This window comes from Oncorhynchus mykiss, chromosome 13, assembly GCF_057628025.1.
Source record: "Oncorhynchus mykiss isolate SJ-2025 chromosome 13, ASM5762802v1, whole genome shotgun sequence".
NCBI classification, from domain to species: domain Eukaryota; kingdom Metazoa; phylum Chordata; class Actinopteri; order Salmoniformes; family Salmonidae; genus Oncorhynchus; species Oncorhynchus mykiss.
The window spans coordinates 63,987,375-64,000,933 of NC_143034.1; the positions used below are offsets into that span (position 1 = coordinate 63,987,375).

The 13,559-nt window shown below is 42.0% G+C and overlaps 2 protein-coding genes across 3 annotated transcripts; one reads left to right on the forward strand and one right to left on the reverse strand.

Moving 5' to 3' along the window:
* Positions 1 to 362: 362 nt before the first annotated feature.
* On the reverse strand, positions 363 to 5,980 carry LOC110486844 (hydroxyacylglutathione hydrolase, mitochondrial). Of its 2 annotated transcripts, none has more exons than XM_021558668.3 (9): positions 5,841 to 5,980; positions 4,940 to 5,130; positions 4,777 to 4,841; positions 4,508 to 4,625; positions 4,305 to 4,413; positions 2,435 to 2,538; positions 2,104 to 2,205; positions 1,501 to 1,580; positions 363 to 1,266 (listed from the first exon to the last, which is right to left on the reverse strand). In XM_021558668.3, exons 1-9 carry the CDS (start codon positions 5,911 to 5,913, stop codon positions 1,167 to 1,169), a joined length of 942 nt encoding a protein of 313 aa, XP_021414343.1. In that variant the 5' UTR covers positions 5,914 to 5,980; the 3' UTR covers positions 363 to 1,166. The 2 variants fall into 2 exon arrangements, with proteins under 2 accessions (XP_021414343.1, XP_090053283.1); XM_090197157.1 differs by lacking the exon at positions 5,841 to 5,980 and adding an exon at positions 5,288 to 5,600.
* Positions 5,981 to 6,365: 385 nt separating this feature from the next.
* Positions 6,366 to 7,651, forward strand: LOC110486846 (oxaloacetate tautomerase FAHD1, mitochondrial). The gene has a single exon (XM_021558671.3). The coding sequence runs from the start codon at positions 6,366 to 6,368 to the stop codon at positions 7,020 to 7,022; it is 657 nt and encodes a 218-aa protein (XP_021414346.3). The 3' UTR covers positions 7,023 to 7,651.
* The last annotated feature ends 5,908 nt before the right edge of the window (positions 7,652 to 13,559 follow it).

The window sequence follows — 13,559 nt, forward strand, 5'->3', positions numbered from 1 at the left end:
ACCGTTTTAGCTGTAGAAATAAGCATACACTTTCAATATTTACATTCATGTTTTCAGTGTTTTCTTCCTTTGTATGGCATGGTGAGAACAAGAGGCACATACCTTCATACGGTATGCTCTGTCAGTTAAGCAGCTAGGTTCAACCATTTAATATGGACTAAGTAATATTAGCAATGTCAAAATATATTGCTTATATATTAAACTAAATGTTTAGCAGCTATTTTGTTATAGATATGTGGTGAAATGTTAATACAGAATGTCAAGCAAACATCACCGTTTTACCCTAAGAATTCTGCAAGCGGGTAATAGTCATTAGGGATATGAATCTCTCACAAATATGAAATTAATTGTTAGGTCAACAATAGAAACAATCTGCTTTATTGCTTTTTCTGTGAAGGAGACAATGGAGCTTTTAGTAAAACCTATGTATCACCAACTTCACATTGACACTCAAAGACTGATATGTGTGTATGTATATATATGGAGCTTTTGATTAACAAAGAGCATAAGTTGTCTTATTTTCTATAGTATGAGAGATGTTTGGAAGCGCTTCAGTCTTGATTTTCTAAATGTCCAGCAATCACACTAAAGTAGCCCTGGCTTCTCTAAAGGGACTATACCCCAAACCTCGGAAATATTGTTGAGTGAATATACCATATTAAAATAATAAAACACTTGATAAGAAACCTTTATACAGAGACAAAAAGTCTAAATTAATTTACAAACATTGCACATTAAGACAATCTACTTATTCAAGCTTCACCCTGCTCTTTATAGTTTGGCTTTGCTTCTGCAGATGAGAATTGTTGGGGTTTATTAAAGTATTATTTTTCACATTACAGAATATCAATACTGTATTCACTCTACATCAAACTGTACATTTCAGTAGATTCTTGAATCAATCTTCTGCAATACATATCAAATTGTATTCTGTAAATCCAGTTCATACTCCCATCTCTAGTCTTCCTCGTGACGAGACTACAATATTTTGCTTGATGCTTGCATTAGGTTACAAGCTAATGTACAGAATGTTGAAATGTAGTAAATACAGTATTTTATGTAGTGAATGAAACAGGTAGGAAATATTTTGCCATAGTTGTTAGTAACAAGTCCAGTGCACTGGTACGCATGTAGTGGAACGGATTTCACTAGACTCCATTCTGCAGTCAGTCCTTGGGGACCCGGAAGCCATCTTTCTCCTTACGGAGACTCCTCATGGTTTCAACAGGGTCATTCTGCCCAGCATGCTCTTGCACAGACTTCTCTCTGGAATAGAAAGCAAAGAATGTCACTTCAATTATTTCACTACATACAGAGTGAGCATTGGCACTTTCATTTCCATGCTAAAAAATCCTCTCCCTCATCTTCCCCGCATTCCTCTATGACACAAAGCTCAAGAGGGCACTTGTGGATTGTCTGATGCTCGTATAAGAGATCAGTGCTGCTTGTGCCCACTTGAGCAAGTGCTTTATAAAAATGTCCATCACTAGTTGTACTTACTTCACTCTCATAAAGGGGTTGAATTTGAATTCTTCAGCCACAGTGGAGGGGATGGTTGGTTCTCCATTACTGACTTTCTCCTACGGATTTAATAAAAAGCAGATTATACATTTTCTTGATTACATTAAAGACCACCATGGCCATGTGTTCACACACAAAATGTCCAATGCAGCTGTTTATTTCAATATCATTTCTGGGTAACAATTCAATAAATTAATGTGATTTTAATTGAAAACAATGGTCAAAAATAGCTTCTTATAGCAAAAGGGAAATGTCTAAATATTTAGCTATGACTGTCTTGGAGTGGTCTGAGTGGGAGGGGAAACCTGAACATTTGTTATTGGCAGAGAGGTTTGGAACCCTTTCTTATTGGTCTATTAACCGCATGGTGATTTCACCATGGAAGGCCAAAACTCCATCCTACCAAAAACAGCAGAAATTTCAGACAATCTTTTAAAAGCAGCTCTTACACTAAGGGCATTAATCATAATTTTTTACAATTTCACAGTATTATTCCAACCTCAGTGAGGAAATGTATATAAAACCCAGGGAAATCATGTGTTTGACTGCACTGGGCCTTTAATGAAATGTATCAAGATATACCTTTGCCCATGCTAGTTTTTTCTTGATGACCTCGTTGTCGGGCTCCACATGTCGAGCGAACTTCAGATTGTTGACGGTGTACTCATGACCACAGTAAACACGCTGGAACACAAACACACTATTGTTCCCATCTGCTGCGTGACTGTCGTGTTAACACGACAGAGTTTGTCAGCACACGTGCTTGGTCACATATAATGTAATAATAACTGACCGTTTCTAACCTATAAAAGACAGACACTGAATAGTGTTAATCCAGTAGCTGTCATTACATGTAAAGAAAGTTATCATATGTAGAAGTTAATTTTTAACAGTGTGATAGAGGTATATTTACTGTTTCAGGGGGCAGACGTCCCAGCACGTCTATCAATGCCCTGTACATCTGTTCAGCTGTACCCTCAAAAAACTTCCCACAGCCAGCAACAAACAGTGTGTCCCCTAAACAGGAAGATAACAAGGGTCAAAGGACTGCCATGAAAATCTGCTGATTTAATAATACATAGATAACTACTGTAGGTTTACTTAGGTAACTTATGTTTAATGATCAGAACTGTTAAGAGATTGATGTCCCCTATGACTGGAACTGCATTACGACGAGTCTATTCAGACTTCAATAGAGTTCTCCTAGATTAAAAAAAAATAAAATTAGATCTCTCTATAGCCGAATACATGACACCCCTCCAAGTGTGTGTATTCGGCTATTTCAGCCACACCCATTGCTGACGTGTATAAAAAAAAAAAGAGCACACAGCCATGCAATCTCCATAGACAAACATTGGCAGTTGAATGGACTTACTGAAGAGCTCAGTGACATTCAACGTGGCACCGTCACAGGGTGCCACCTTTCCAACAAGTCAGTCTGTCAAATTTCTGCCTTGCTAGTGCTGCCCCAGTCAACTGTATGTGCTGTTATTGTGAAGTGGAAATGTCCAGAAGCAACAACGGCTCAGCCGTGAAGTGGTAGGTAGACCACACAAGCTCACAGAACGGGACCACAGAGTAGCACATAAAAAGAATCTGTAACACTCACTACCAAGTTCTTAATTGCCTCTGGAAGCAACACAAGAACCGTTTTTCAGGCGCTTCATGAATTGGTTTCCATGGCCTAACAGCCACACACAAGCCTAATGCCAAGCATTGGCTGGAGTGGTGTAAAGCTCGTCGCCATTAGACTCTGGAGCTGTGGAAACGGGTTCTCTGGAGTGATGAATCACGCTTCACCATCTGGCAGTCCGACGGACAAATCTGGGTTTGGCGGATAACAGGAGAACGCTACCTGCCCTAATGCAGTGTCAACTGTAAAGTTTGGTGGAAGATAAATAATGGTGTGGGGCTGTTTCTCATGGTTCAGGCTAGGCCCCTTAGTTTCAGTGAAGGGAAATCGTAACACTACAGCATACAATAACATTCTAGACAATTAAATGCTTCCAACTTTGTAGCAACAGTTTGGGAAAGGCCCTTTCCTGTTCCAGCATGACAATGCCCCGTTCACAAAGAGGTCCATACAGAAATGGTTTGTCGAGACTGGTGTCAAAGACCTTGACTGGTCTGCAGAGCCGTGACTTCAACCCCATCGAACACCTTTGGGATGAATTGGAACGCCGGCCTCGTCGCCCAACATCAGTTCCCGACCTCACGTCATGGCTGAATGGAAGCAAGTCCCCGCAACAATGTTCCAACATCTAGTGGAAAGCCTTACCAGAAGACTGGAGGCTGTTATAGCAACAAAAGGAGGACCAACTCCATATTAATGCCCATGATTTTGGAATGAGATGTTCGACGAGCAGGTGTCCACACACTTTTGGTCATGCAGTGTACCTCAGGAATGGCTGAACGAACCAATTTGGAAAGAATGTGGTTTTAGGATATAAAATATAAGGTCTGAGGTTAACACAGGCTCAGGAGAGCTTATATGTTTTGTTCTACGAGAATATCAGTCAGTTAACATGACCTTTATGAATTATGAAGCCTTTATGTGCTGTTTTGATTACTAAATGCTTCAAAATTCACAAAGGGAGCTGACAGATGATCTCACAGAACAAAACGTATAAGATCTCCTAAGCCTGTGTTTAACACAGTTCTTATTTTCGGCTTTTATCCAAAACCCCTTTTAATTTCTCATGGGCTTTAGCCAACATGCCATTACTATTGCTCTCTATTACAGTAGGTGATACAGTCAAACTGGAAATATATCAGTAGCTTACCTGTGAAGACAGCTGGAGGCTCAGTGCTGTTGTCTTTGGTCACAAGGTAGCAAATGTGGCCAGTGGTGTGGCATGGCGTAAACAAACACTTGACTGTAAGTGAACCAACCTGGCAATGAAATAGACAGGTGTTTTGTTTTAGGTCTGTTATGGTTATTACATAGGTTATTCTGCTGGTAGTTACTCAGGTATAAAGGCCTTACTTTGAACGTGTTGGAGTGTTTGACTTTCTTAGTGAGGGCATCCACCCGGTCATCTCCTCCGTACACAGTGAGACCAGGCACCAGCCTCACCATCTTCTCATTGCCTCCCGCATGGTCCCTGTAGAGAGAAGGAGACAACGCATGGTACATGGAAATCCTATAATGTCGGTATATCTAATCTCAGTGTTATTGGACTGCTCACAATGGTAATTTCGCTGAGTCATTTGCACTGAGTGATATTCAAAACAATGATTGACATCTGGACTTACCAATGGTGATGGGTAGTCAGAACTGTTGTAAGTCTCACACCGTGCTTTCTGATAGCTTCTACAACCTGAAGAGACAATCAAATGATTATAAAATGTATATACATAATATCCTACTGTTGATCCATCAAAACAAACCTACAGCAGGCTATATTTCATTTCATACCTTCACTGGTTCAACTGGGTCTATGATGGCAGCTTCCTTTGATTCCTCATCAATGAGAAGGTACATGTAGTTGTCAGTGAGGGCTGGCAGCAGTTCTACCTTCATGTCGCTCTGCTCCACCAGTAAAGACTTCCTTATCGGGATATCAGGAGCTTCCTTGTGTAGAAGGGCTGCTTGGACGTGCGCAGGGGCTACACAATATTTACAATTCATCACATTAGACATAACAGAACTCACTAACCAATTTGTCATCGTAAAAATATAAATAGTTGCCATAATATTAACCAATCCATTTTCGTTGAAAAATACAGTTCACATACAGGGTAAACAGAAGGTAAACGTGCTTACAATGTACACAAGGGCTACGTGGTTCTTGGAGAACAGCCAAGTAAAGTTTAGCTATTGTAACCCTGTCAGAGAGAGCTTGTTCTCAATTTATTCAAGCTGTCATTCACATGAAAGTAAACAAGTAAGCCAGAGAACACAAAACCGAAGTACTATGGAGTAAGATCAGAATAATACATTAAAATAACTGGAATCCAATGGTTTGCAAATATTTCGATGCTGCCAAATTCTATGCGTAGCTAAGCCTTCAGTTCAGTCTGTGTGTGAGAGAATTGTAAGAGGAAATGCCAGACAAGGAAGGGGATGATGTAATAGCATCAGGGGCTTGCTAAGCGCTAATCAACACCAGTTAGCTAGCCCGGGACAGCTGCTTCAAAGATATATGGCTGCTTTGACAGTAGCTAGCTAGCATTTGAATATGCTGTGTAAATTACAAATATGAAAGCTAGCTAACCTTACGTTGGCGTGCCATCAGTGACAGTTCGTTTAGAAACTTTCAGGGTTGTTATGTAGCTGTGTAAAGAACCTGAAAGATCGGGATGTGAGCGAAACATACCAATTTTATACGTTGCAGCGGCTCCAAGAACGCCAAGAGTGCAGGCACTCGCTACCAGCGACCTGTAAAACATAGCCAGCAACACTGTAGCTGTTTGCTAATATCGCAATCGCGTGTACAGGAACCAAACTCGTTTGGTTTAAAGAAGAGTTCCGCCTTCTTTAACGTTGACCTCCACAGATACACCAATCGAATGCGAGGGGAGTAGCTCGTGAATATCAGCTGATAGGCTGGAGAAAGCGAACCCACGGAACCTTACGACGTCATATTTGTAATCAGGTTGAGTTTGTAATATATATGCACTGATTTAGCTTCATTGTAATATTTATATAATGCATTTATTTCGTATCGAAATATCTCATATTTTTGAATGAACTTTTATTATGTAACACGTCAACTTTTTTTGTCCACTCTGGGATACCGTACGTTTGACAGGTTTGTTCAAGGAAGCTGCAGCGGGCAAAGGTCGTTTTGATGGTAAGAACTGCTTCGGAGCAGCTGTAGACTTGACAAGATTTCTTTACAATGACTTCACGAAATATATCTCGATTTTGGGAGTGGGGAAAGAAGATCATCTGTGTTGGAAGGAACTACGCCGACCATGCAAAGGAGCTGAATAACATCGTCCCAACAGAGCCCGTGTTGTTCCTGAAGACTTCATCTGCATATCTGACAGAGGGCTCACCTATCCTCATTCCCAAATACTCCAACAGTGTACACCATGAAATCGAGTTGGGGGTGGTCATCGGGAAAGGAGGCACCGCTATCCCCCAATCCTCCGCGATGCAACACGTCGCAGGGTACGCCCTGTGTTTGGATATGACAGCTCGGGACGTCCAGGATGACTGCAAGTCTAAAGGTCTTCCGTGGACTCTGGCCAAAGCGTTCAACACATCTTGTCCCGTCAGTGAATTCATCCCCAAAGAGCGGATACCCGACCCGGGAAACGTGAAGATCTGGCTCAATGTGAACGGCCAGATGCGCCAGAATGGCTGCACCTCTCAGATGATTTTCTCCATTCCCTTTCTCATCAGCTACATCAGTGAGATCATCACTTTAGAAGAGGGGGATCTGATTCTCACAGGGACTCCCAAGGGTGTATCCGCTGTGCAGGTGCACGATGAACTACATGCTGGCATAGATGATGTTGTCAGCATGACTTTTAAAGTTGGCAGACTTTGACAGATCATTAGCAAACTCTTAAAATCTGTGTTTTATGGTACATTTCTGTAATTTGCTTTTAATCCGAGCAGAGAGCTGGATGAAATGTATGGAATTACACTGGAGTCATTAGGCAGGCCTATTTCATGCAGAATGGCCACACTGATCAAGAACATTGTTGCATTTCTGAAACCAGCAGAGGGCAGTGCTTACTCAAAGATTCTAATACAGAATTACAATGTAGCCTATTAGACTAAAAAAATGTATTGATTTTACAATGGGAAATATGATAGATACAAAACTTGAAGTCTTGTTTTGAATTTCTGGTCCAGTAGATTTCACTAAATCAGATGCTCAATAAGTGGGCCAGGTGCTGATCTTAATCTTATCCTGACCTATTGTTGTTTTCTGCTCTAGACAACAGCCTCTACCACAGCACATCACTGTGATCACAGTTAGAATGTTCGCCTTAAAAAATCTTGTCTTTTTCTCCTGTTTGTGAGGAACATTGCCCATGGCATTTTGAACTCCTGTCTACTCTACTATGAATAGGAAAAACAATCATGGGATTTTTCTCTTACAGATCCAATCCTCTTCAAAGCCAAATCAGCCTGAAGAAGTAGTCACATTAAACATTTACAGCCTGTTAATTTATATTGGCGTGCCTTTTATCATCTCCAACATTTCACAGATGAAATTGAGTCTCCACTACAGTGTCACAGATGAGTGATTTTTAAGACGTGACTTATTGAGTTTAGGGAGGTTTTAGGGAGGTTTTTGCTCTAGTTGTGTTGTGGGCCTGCTGCATGTTATCCCATTATAACAGTGGAGAGGAGACTGTCTTCATCCACTGGCTTTATGAGACAGCATATTACACCTGTGTTTTTTTGGAAGTGATCAGAGTATCAGACTTCTGGCCAGATGTAACTCCTTGTCACCCTCCATCTCCATGTGTCCACCATAGTGGCTAGTTGATATTGATATCGGAGCCAAAGCTTGATTCGGGTCGGCAGGGTAGTGTGAAAATGGTATGATTTCTTTCAACCTACAACAACTCTCAACTGGAATGTTTCTTGTCATAGGATCAAACAAGCCTTTTCATTTGGCTTCTTTCCAGGAAAGGACTCCAGATTTTCAGGCTTGTGTAACTTCTGTCTGACTTGATTACAGTCCGTCATTTCTCAGTTTCTCAAATCCACAGTCAAATGTATCTTCTCATCTGTAACTGGCTCGCGCTGTGCGGCTCAACCATTGTCTATAATGGCGGTAAATAAGGGCAGCGTGGGTCTGCCAGCTCTGCCCTCTCCATAACCACGTTCTTCCAGGGGTTTTAACATCTGTTCCAGGTTGAATTACACTTCTCCCACAGGCCTCTGCTATCAGGATCAATCACAGTCTCAGCCTGTCTCTCCCTGTAACCTGAGTCTGTGTGTAGTATACACCATCATCATCCCACACCTCAGAGGCATTCTATCACCCAGCCTCACAACTATATGTCCCAGCAGCCTCCAGGGGACTAGGGTTATGTCCAACTTGTTCATCATCATGACAACAATGAAAGGTTCCGTTTTAATATGTCTTCAGAATCTCACTGTAGCTGTAACTGTACCCAACTATCGTCTATGATACAGTCTGGTGAACTATGATTGGGTTATAGCATATGCATGTGTACTCTTTCAGGTGCTCCTTTTTACGAGATATGATTATCGTCATCTTAGCTTATATGTGTCTGTGGGTATTATCCTCTAGTCTCCTCTCTTAGGCTTGAACAATAGGTTCAAAGCCAAGTGTGGAGCCATGGCTTAGCATTCAGAACAGTGAAATGGCATGTTGTCATCGAGCGAGAGGCCTGAGAAGGTACACTTAACATTCTCAGGGAGTGGATTACCTGCAGTTAGACCACAGCGTGTCTTCAAACCAACCCAACACTCACACACTGACAGTAACAATGATGTCATTCATTGCAGGGCATCAAGCCAGTGGGGTAAAACATGAGCCAAAGAGTGAAGTCGCTCTTTGAAGAAAGGGAATCCCATTGTGAAAAGAAAACACATCATTATTTCTTTTGAGTGGGGAAACAAAAGCAATTCTGCTGTAGGGTATAGTTTTTGCATTTCTACACAAAAATAAGCCCCAAGTTAACATGACCAAATACTGACACACTCACTCAGTCACACAAGAAAGGTATCAGTTACCATTTAATTTGTCTGAAATGCTTCCCCTGCGTGTGAACGCAGAAGTGAGTGTGGTGGATCTTTAAAAGATGACAGGGCTGGTAGCTGTCATTCCAGGAGCAGGCAGAGGTGAGGCACACAGGCAGGAAGGAAGGAAGATGAGTTTTGGAGGTTCATTTTACACAGACAGTCTGTATGACACACAACACCTTCATCCATCCTCAGCACTCATCAGCAACTCATGACTGGGTGGTAGAGGTAGTAGCAGGTAGTTAACTCTCCTCTCTTGGCTTGAGGACACTGAGTTCCTGCATTTGGGTTCATACAGACAGCAGCTCCCACCTTTTTGTCGATTTCTCACTCCAAGCTCAAGCTCATCTGTAGGCTGGCGGTGATTGGGAAACAGTAGACAACTTAAAACATGTTATTGTGTCTGTTTCAAGTGTACTATTGAGAAGGTCCTATAGATTTGACTTTGAGAGTCCTATAGAGTTTTTTATACAGTCTTGCCACGTCTCCGTTTAGGAAATGACAGTTCGTGATGTTCTACTTGCGTGCTGTGCTGTATGTATGTCACCAGACTGTACTGTGGTGTGGTCATCCTAAGAAAGCAGACGCCACAGGCACACACAGCTAGTGGAAAGACTGAGTGAGGGAGGATTCAATATCACATGCATGACAACAAGGCACAGATATGTCCACATGGCAACGAATAGGAAACTATCGAGGAATAGATAGTATGGGATTTCATTGCTGGCGATTAGCTGAGAAAAATATTGTATGTAAGTTTGGATTGTTTGTGTGTGTGTGTGCGTCTGTATGTATGTCAGTCTAGGAAACCAATAGTTACATAGTTTATCTTCTTGTCCGCTTCATAAATGTCCTAATTAATGATGGAATCTTTGACTATAGTTGATCTCCCACACATGGAAGTAATTACTTTGTGTTCAAGTCAATCCATCATAAATAATTTATAAGTGGGTGGTTGGGTTTAATAAAACCATGGAACATATCAAGAACCAATTAGTGCTTTATATAGACATGGCAAAGCTTTACATAGACTTATATAAAACTTGTCCTATACCATGGAACTTATATACTGACTTATGGCAGAATGGAGTCCTTGGCAGCTGAAATTGAACCATGTAACATAACAGGTGTGCACTTCATTAAGGCTTAGCACGGTAGCACCTGAAAGGGGGGTACAATGTGGTGGATCTTTCTGTAGAAAGAGTTCTACATGGAACCCAAAAGGATTCTACCTGGAATCAAAAAGGGTTCTTCTATGGAACCCTTTTGGGTTCTAGATAGCACCTTTTTTTCTAAGAGTGTAGGGCTCATTGTCTCTGAAGGTACTATGCTATCAATTGAAGACATATTCAACGGTGCACTAGGTAGTAGATGTATATTTCGAGGCAATCTCTAGTCTTAAAGAATTCGGTGATATCATTTGGCTTTTCAGATGTTAAGTGATATAGATTCAGTTGTTAGTGAAAACAGAATGCCTGGAATGTGATGACTGTCGACAGTACTGTAGAAAATAATTGATTTAAAACCCTGTTATGGTTTCAAGTGTGAAGTTTTCTCATCCAATTGGTAATAGCAATTTAGCTCTGCACCTTGCCATTTATGGGTGTCTGCCATCCAATGAAATGTAATTGTGTGATTTTTCCAAAAAAGACCCAATAAGCTAATTATAAATGACTAGCAACTTGGATGCTAAGTGGTATTGAAGCAAGAGTTTTGTCCTGAAATAGTATGAAGTCCCATTGTTAAACTTCCTAATCCCCATCTCTAAAAAACATTCCCTGAAACAGGCTTACTCACCACCAGTTTAAAGTTAAACCATTTTGACCCAAATTACTCTGAACAATTAAAGCCAGAGTCACTCTTTTAACAAGATACAGTGTACTACCCTAACCACAGAGTGTGTGGAGTCTTGTAGAACGGACTGTCTTCATTTATGAGTAATCAAAAGAAACCTATTTTACACTGTAACCCCTATTTTATCTGGTGTGTACAAATCAGCCCTTTTTCTTCAAACTGAGAACCCTCAAAATCGTTCAACCCTCCTTCGTGACTGGTTCTGATTAGTCTGCCATATGCCCATATATGTCTCATCCGTCCCTTACGCAAAATATATAGGTCCCTCATCCCGGTTCATCTCCAATAATTACAGGGCTGTAACCGTATCCACGTCAGGTGATTTTCATAAGTGTAAACAAATCCACAATGCTAGGAAGTGATGGCATGCATCACATTTTGGCCTCATTCTTAAGAGCTGCATACCACTAGGTCCACAACAAATTGCCTAGTTGGGGAACGGAAGACATTAAGGTTTATGAACCTGTAATTTAATTGATGTAAACCCTTCAGTCATGTACGGGTTTTATAGGTCGTCATTGTTAAAACCTCCATCCTCTTCAATGTAAACAAATCAGTCAGAACAACTGGATCACAGTTTCCCTCTGGGTTTATCTGTGGAATTATCTGTGTATGGAAACTGAAGTGCAATGATTGGTTATTGTACACTACAGTAATACTACAGTCATAGCGTCACAGTTTGTCATTTCTGTTGGATAACTTAGTAGAGTCTTCTAAACTACAAAATCCCCCTTTTGGCTCGCGTGTGAGAAATTATGTCTTGGTACTACTGTTTTCACGATGGGGCGCAATGATGTCAGGGTTGTTTTACGATGGCATGTTCAATGTAACCAGGATGGAGTCTTTGACTGTCTACATGATCTGTCACATTACCAGACTTATTAAAGGGTTGAATCATATCTAGCAGATACATAGATCTTCAGTGCATAGAGCTGTCAATTCGGATGCCGACAGTGGATATCAATGAGAGTTATGTTATGCATGCACCTCAAGTTGAGACCATGCCCATAGAATGGAATGATTCAAATACATAGCCATTCCTCCGGGTCCCATTGTGCAGTGTTTTGGGACAGCTTTGCCCAGAGCATCCACTCATACCATGCTGTGGTTGCAGTCGGGTTGCAGTCCCATTAGAGCCACAGTAGTTCAGCCCAGTGTATAATAAACATGTAGCCTATGATTCATGTTCCGCTGATTTCATTAACTTTACTGTTAGGCTGGTACCGAAGACATTGGTGCTAACGACTTGCCCAGATGGAGGGGGAATATGAAAAAATGGACACACACGCAGGCACAGGCACAGGCAAAAACACACACATACACACACACACACACACACACACACACACACTCCTACCACTGGGCTGGCACTCAGAAAAGGCAGCTAAATAAAATGTAATAAAATGTGGGACAGATGAAGTGAGCCAGGGACATTAAATGGTACTGAGGGCACTACTAGCCTGTGGCCAGACGTATTTAAGTGAGGCGGATAGGTGGGAATGTGTGACAGGCATAGTCTACTGGGTGGAGGTACTGTAGACTACTGGGTGGAGGTACTGTAGACTACTGGGTGGAGGTACTGTAGACTACTGGGTGGAGGTAGGCAGGAGGCAGAAAGTAGTGCTACTGCCAAGGTAACTGGGTACTAAACCTAAACTGAGCCCATTCATTAACTGTTAATCCTGGAGCTGTTCTGCATCCATCCCAGTCTACATTTCAGGGGGAAAGTTGGCTTCCTTTTTTAAAAAGTTGTTCCACCAGAGCAGATGTGTTTTCTCCCTTTTGAAAGAAAGGAGTGGTGCTAATTCTGCCCAGAGAGGGAAGGATGGGGTCTTTTTAAGACAGCTGACATATTTCATCATTTAAGGCCACAGCACACACAGCCCTCAGACTGTACATGTGGTCTCACTGTGTGGAGGGAGAGAAAGAGGGAGAGCGAAGGGGGGGCGAGAGGGAAGGGGCAAAGAGAGGGAGAGAGAAGATGAAGAGGAAGAGAGGAAAGAGAGGAGAGGGAAGGGGGGACGAGGGGGAAGGGGCAAAGAGAGGGAGAGAGAAGATGAAGAGGAAGAGAGGAAAGAGAGGAGAGGGAAGGGGGGACGAGGGGGAAGGGGCAAAGAGAGGGAGAGAGAAGATGAAGAGGAAGAGAGGAAAGAGAGGAGAGGGAAGGGGGGACGAGGGGGAAGGGGCAAAGAGAGGGAGAGAGAAGATGAAGAGGAAGAGAGGAAAGAGAGGAGAGGGAAGGGGGGACGAGGGGGAAGGGGCAAAGAGAGGGAGAGAGAAGATGAAGAGGAAGAGAGGAAAGAGAGGAGAGGGAAGATGAAGAGGAAGAGAGGAAAGAGGGAAGATGAAGAGGAAGAGAGGAAAGAGGGAAGCGGAGGTCTGTGCATGTTTTCTACTGAGGAGTTAGACAGAGTTTAGCCTCTTATTCCAGGCTTCTGAGTTCTCAGAGAATACACAGAACACAATAATACAAGGTCTGGCTATGCTAAACGAGGTAGAG

What these genes read in the sequence shown, in the direction of transcription:
- LOC110486846 (XM_021558671.3), top strand. Translation starts at nt 6,366, where the DNA reads ATGACTTCACGAAATATATCTCGATTTTGGGAGTGGGGAAAGAAGATC.
- LOC110486844 (XM_021558668.3), bottom strand. Translation starts at nt 5,913, where the DNA reads ATGTTTTACAGGTCGCTGGTAGCGAGTGCCTGCACTCTTGGCGTTCTT. An exon ending in CGCTGCAACGTATAAAATTG is followed by an intron (nt 5,131 to 5,840) that starts GTATGTTTCGCT and finishes AATATTGTGTAG; the next exon opens with CCCCTGCGCACGTCCAAGCA. An exon ending in AACCCCTTTATGAGAGTGAA is followed by an intron (nt 1,267 to 1,500) that starts GTAAGTACAACT and finishes TTTCTATTCCAG; the next exon opens with AGAGAAGTCTGTGCAAGAGC.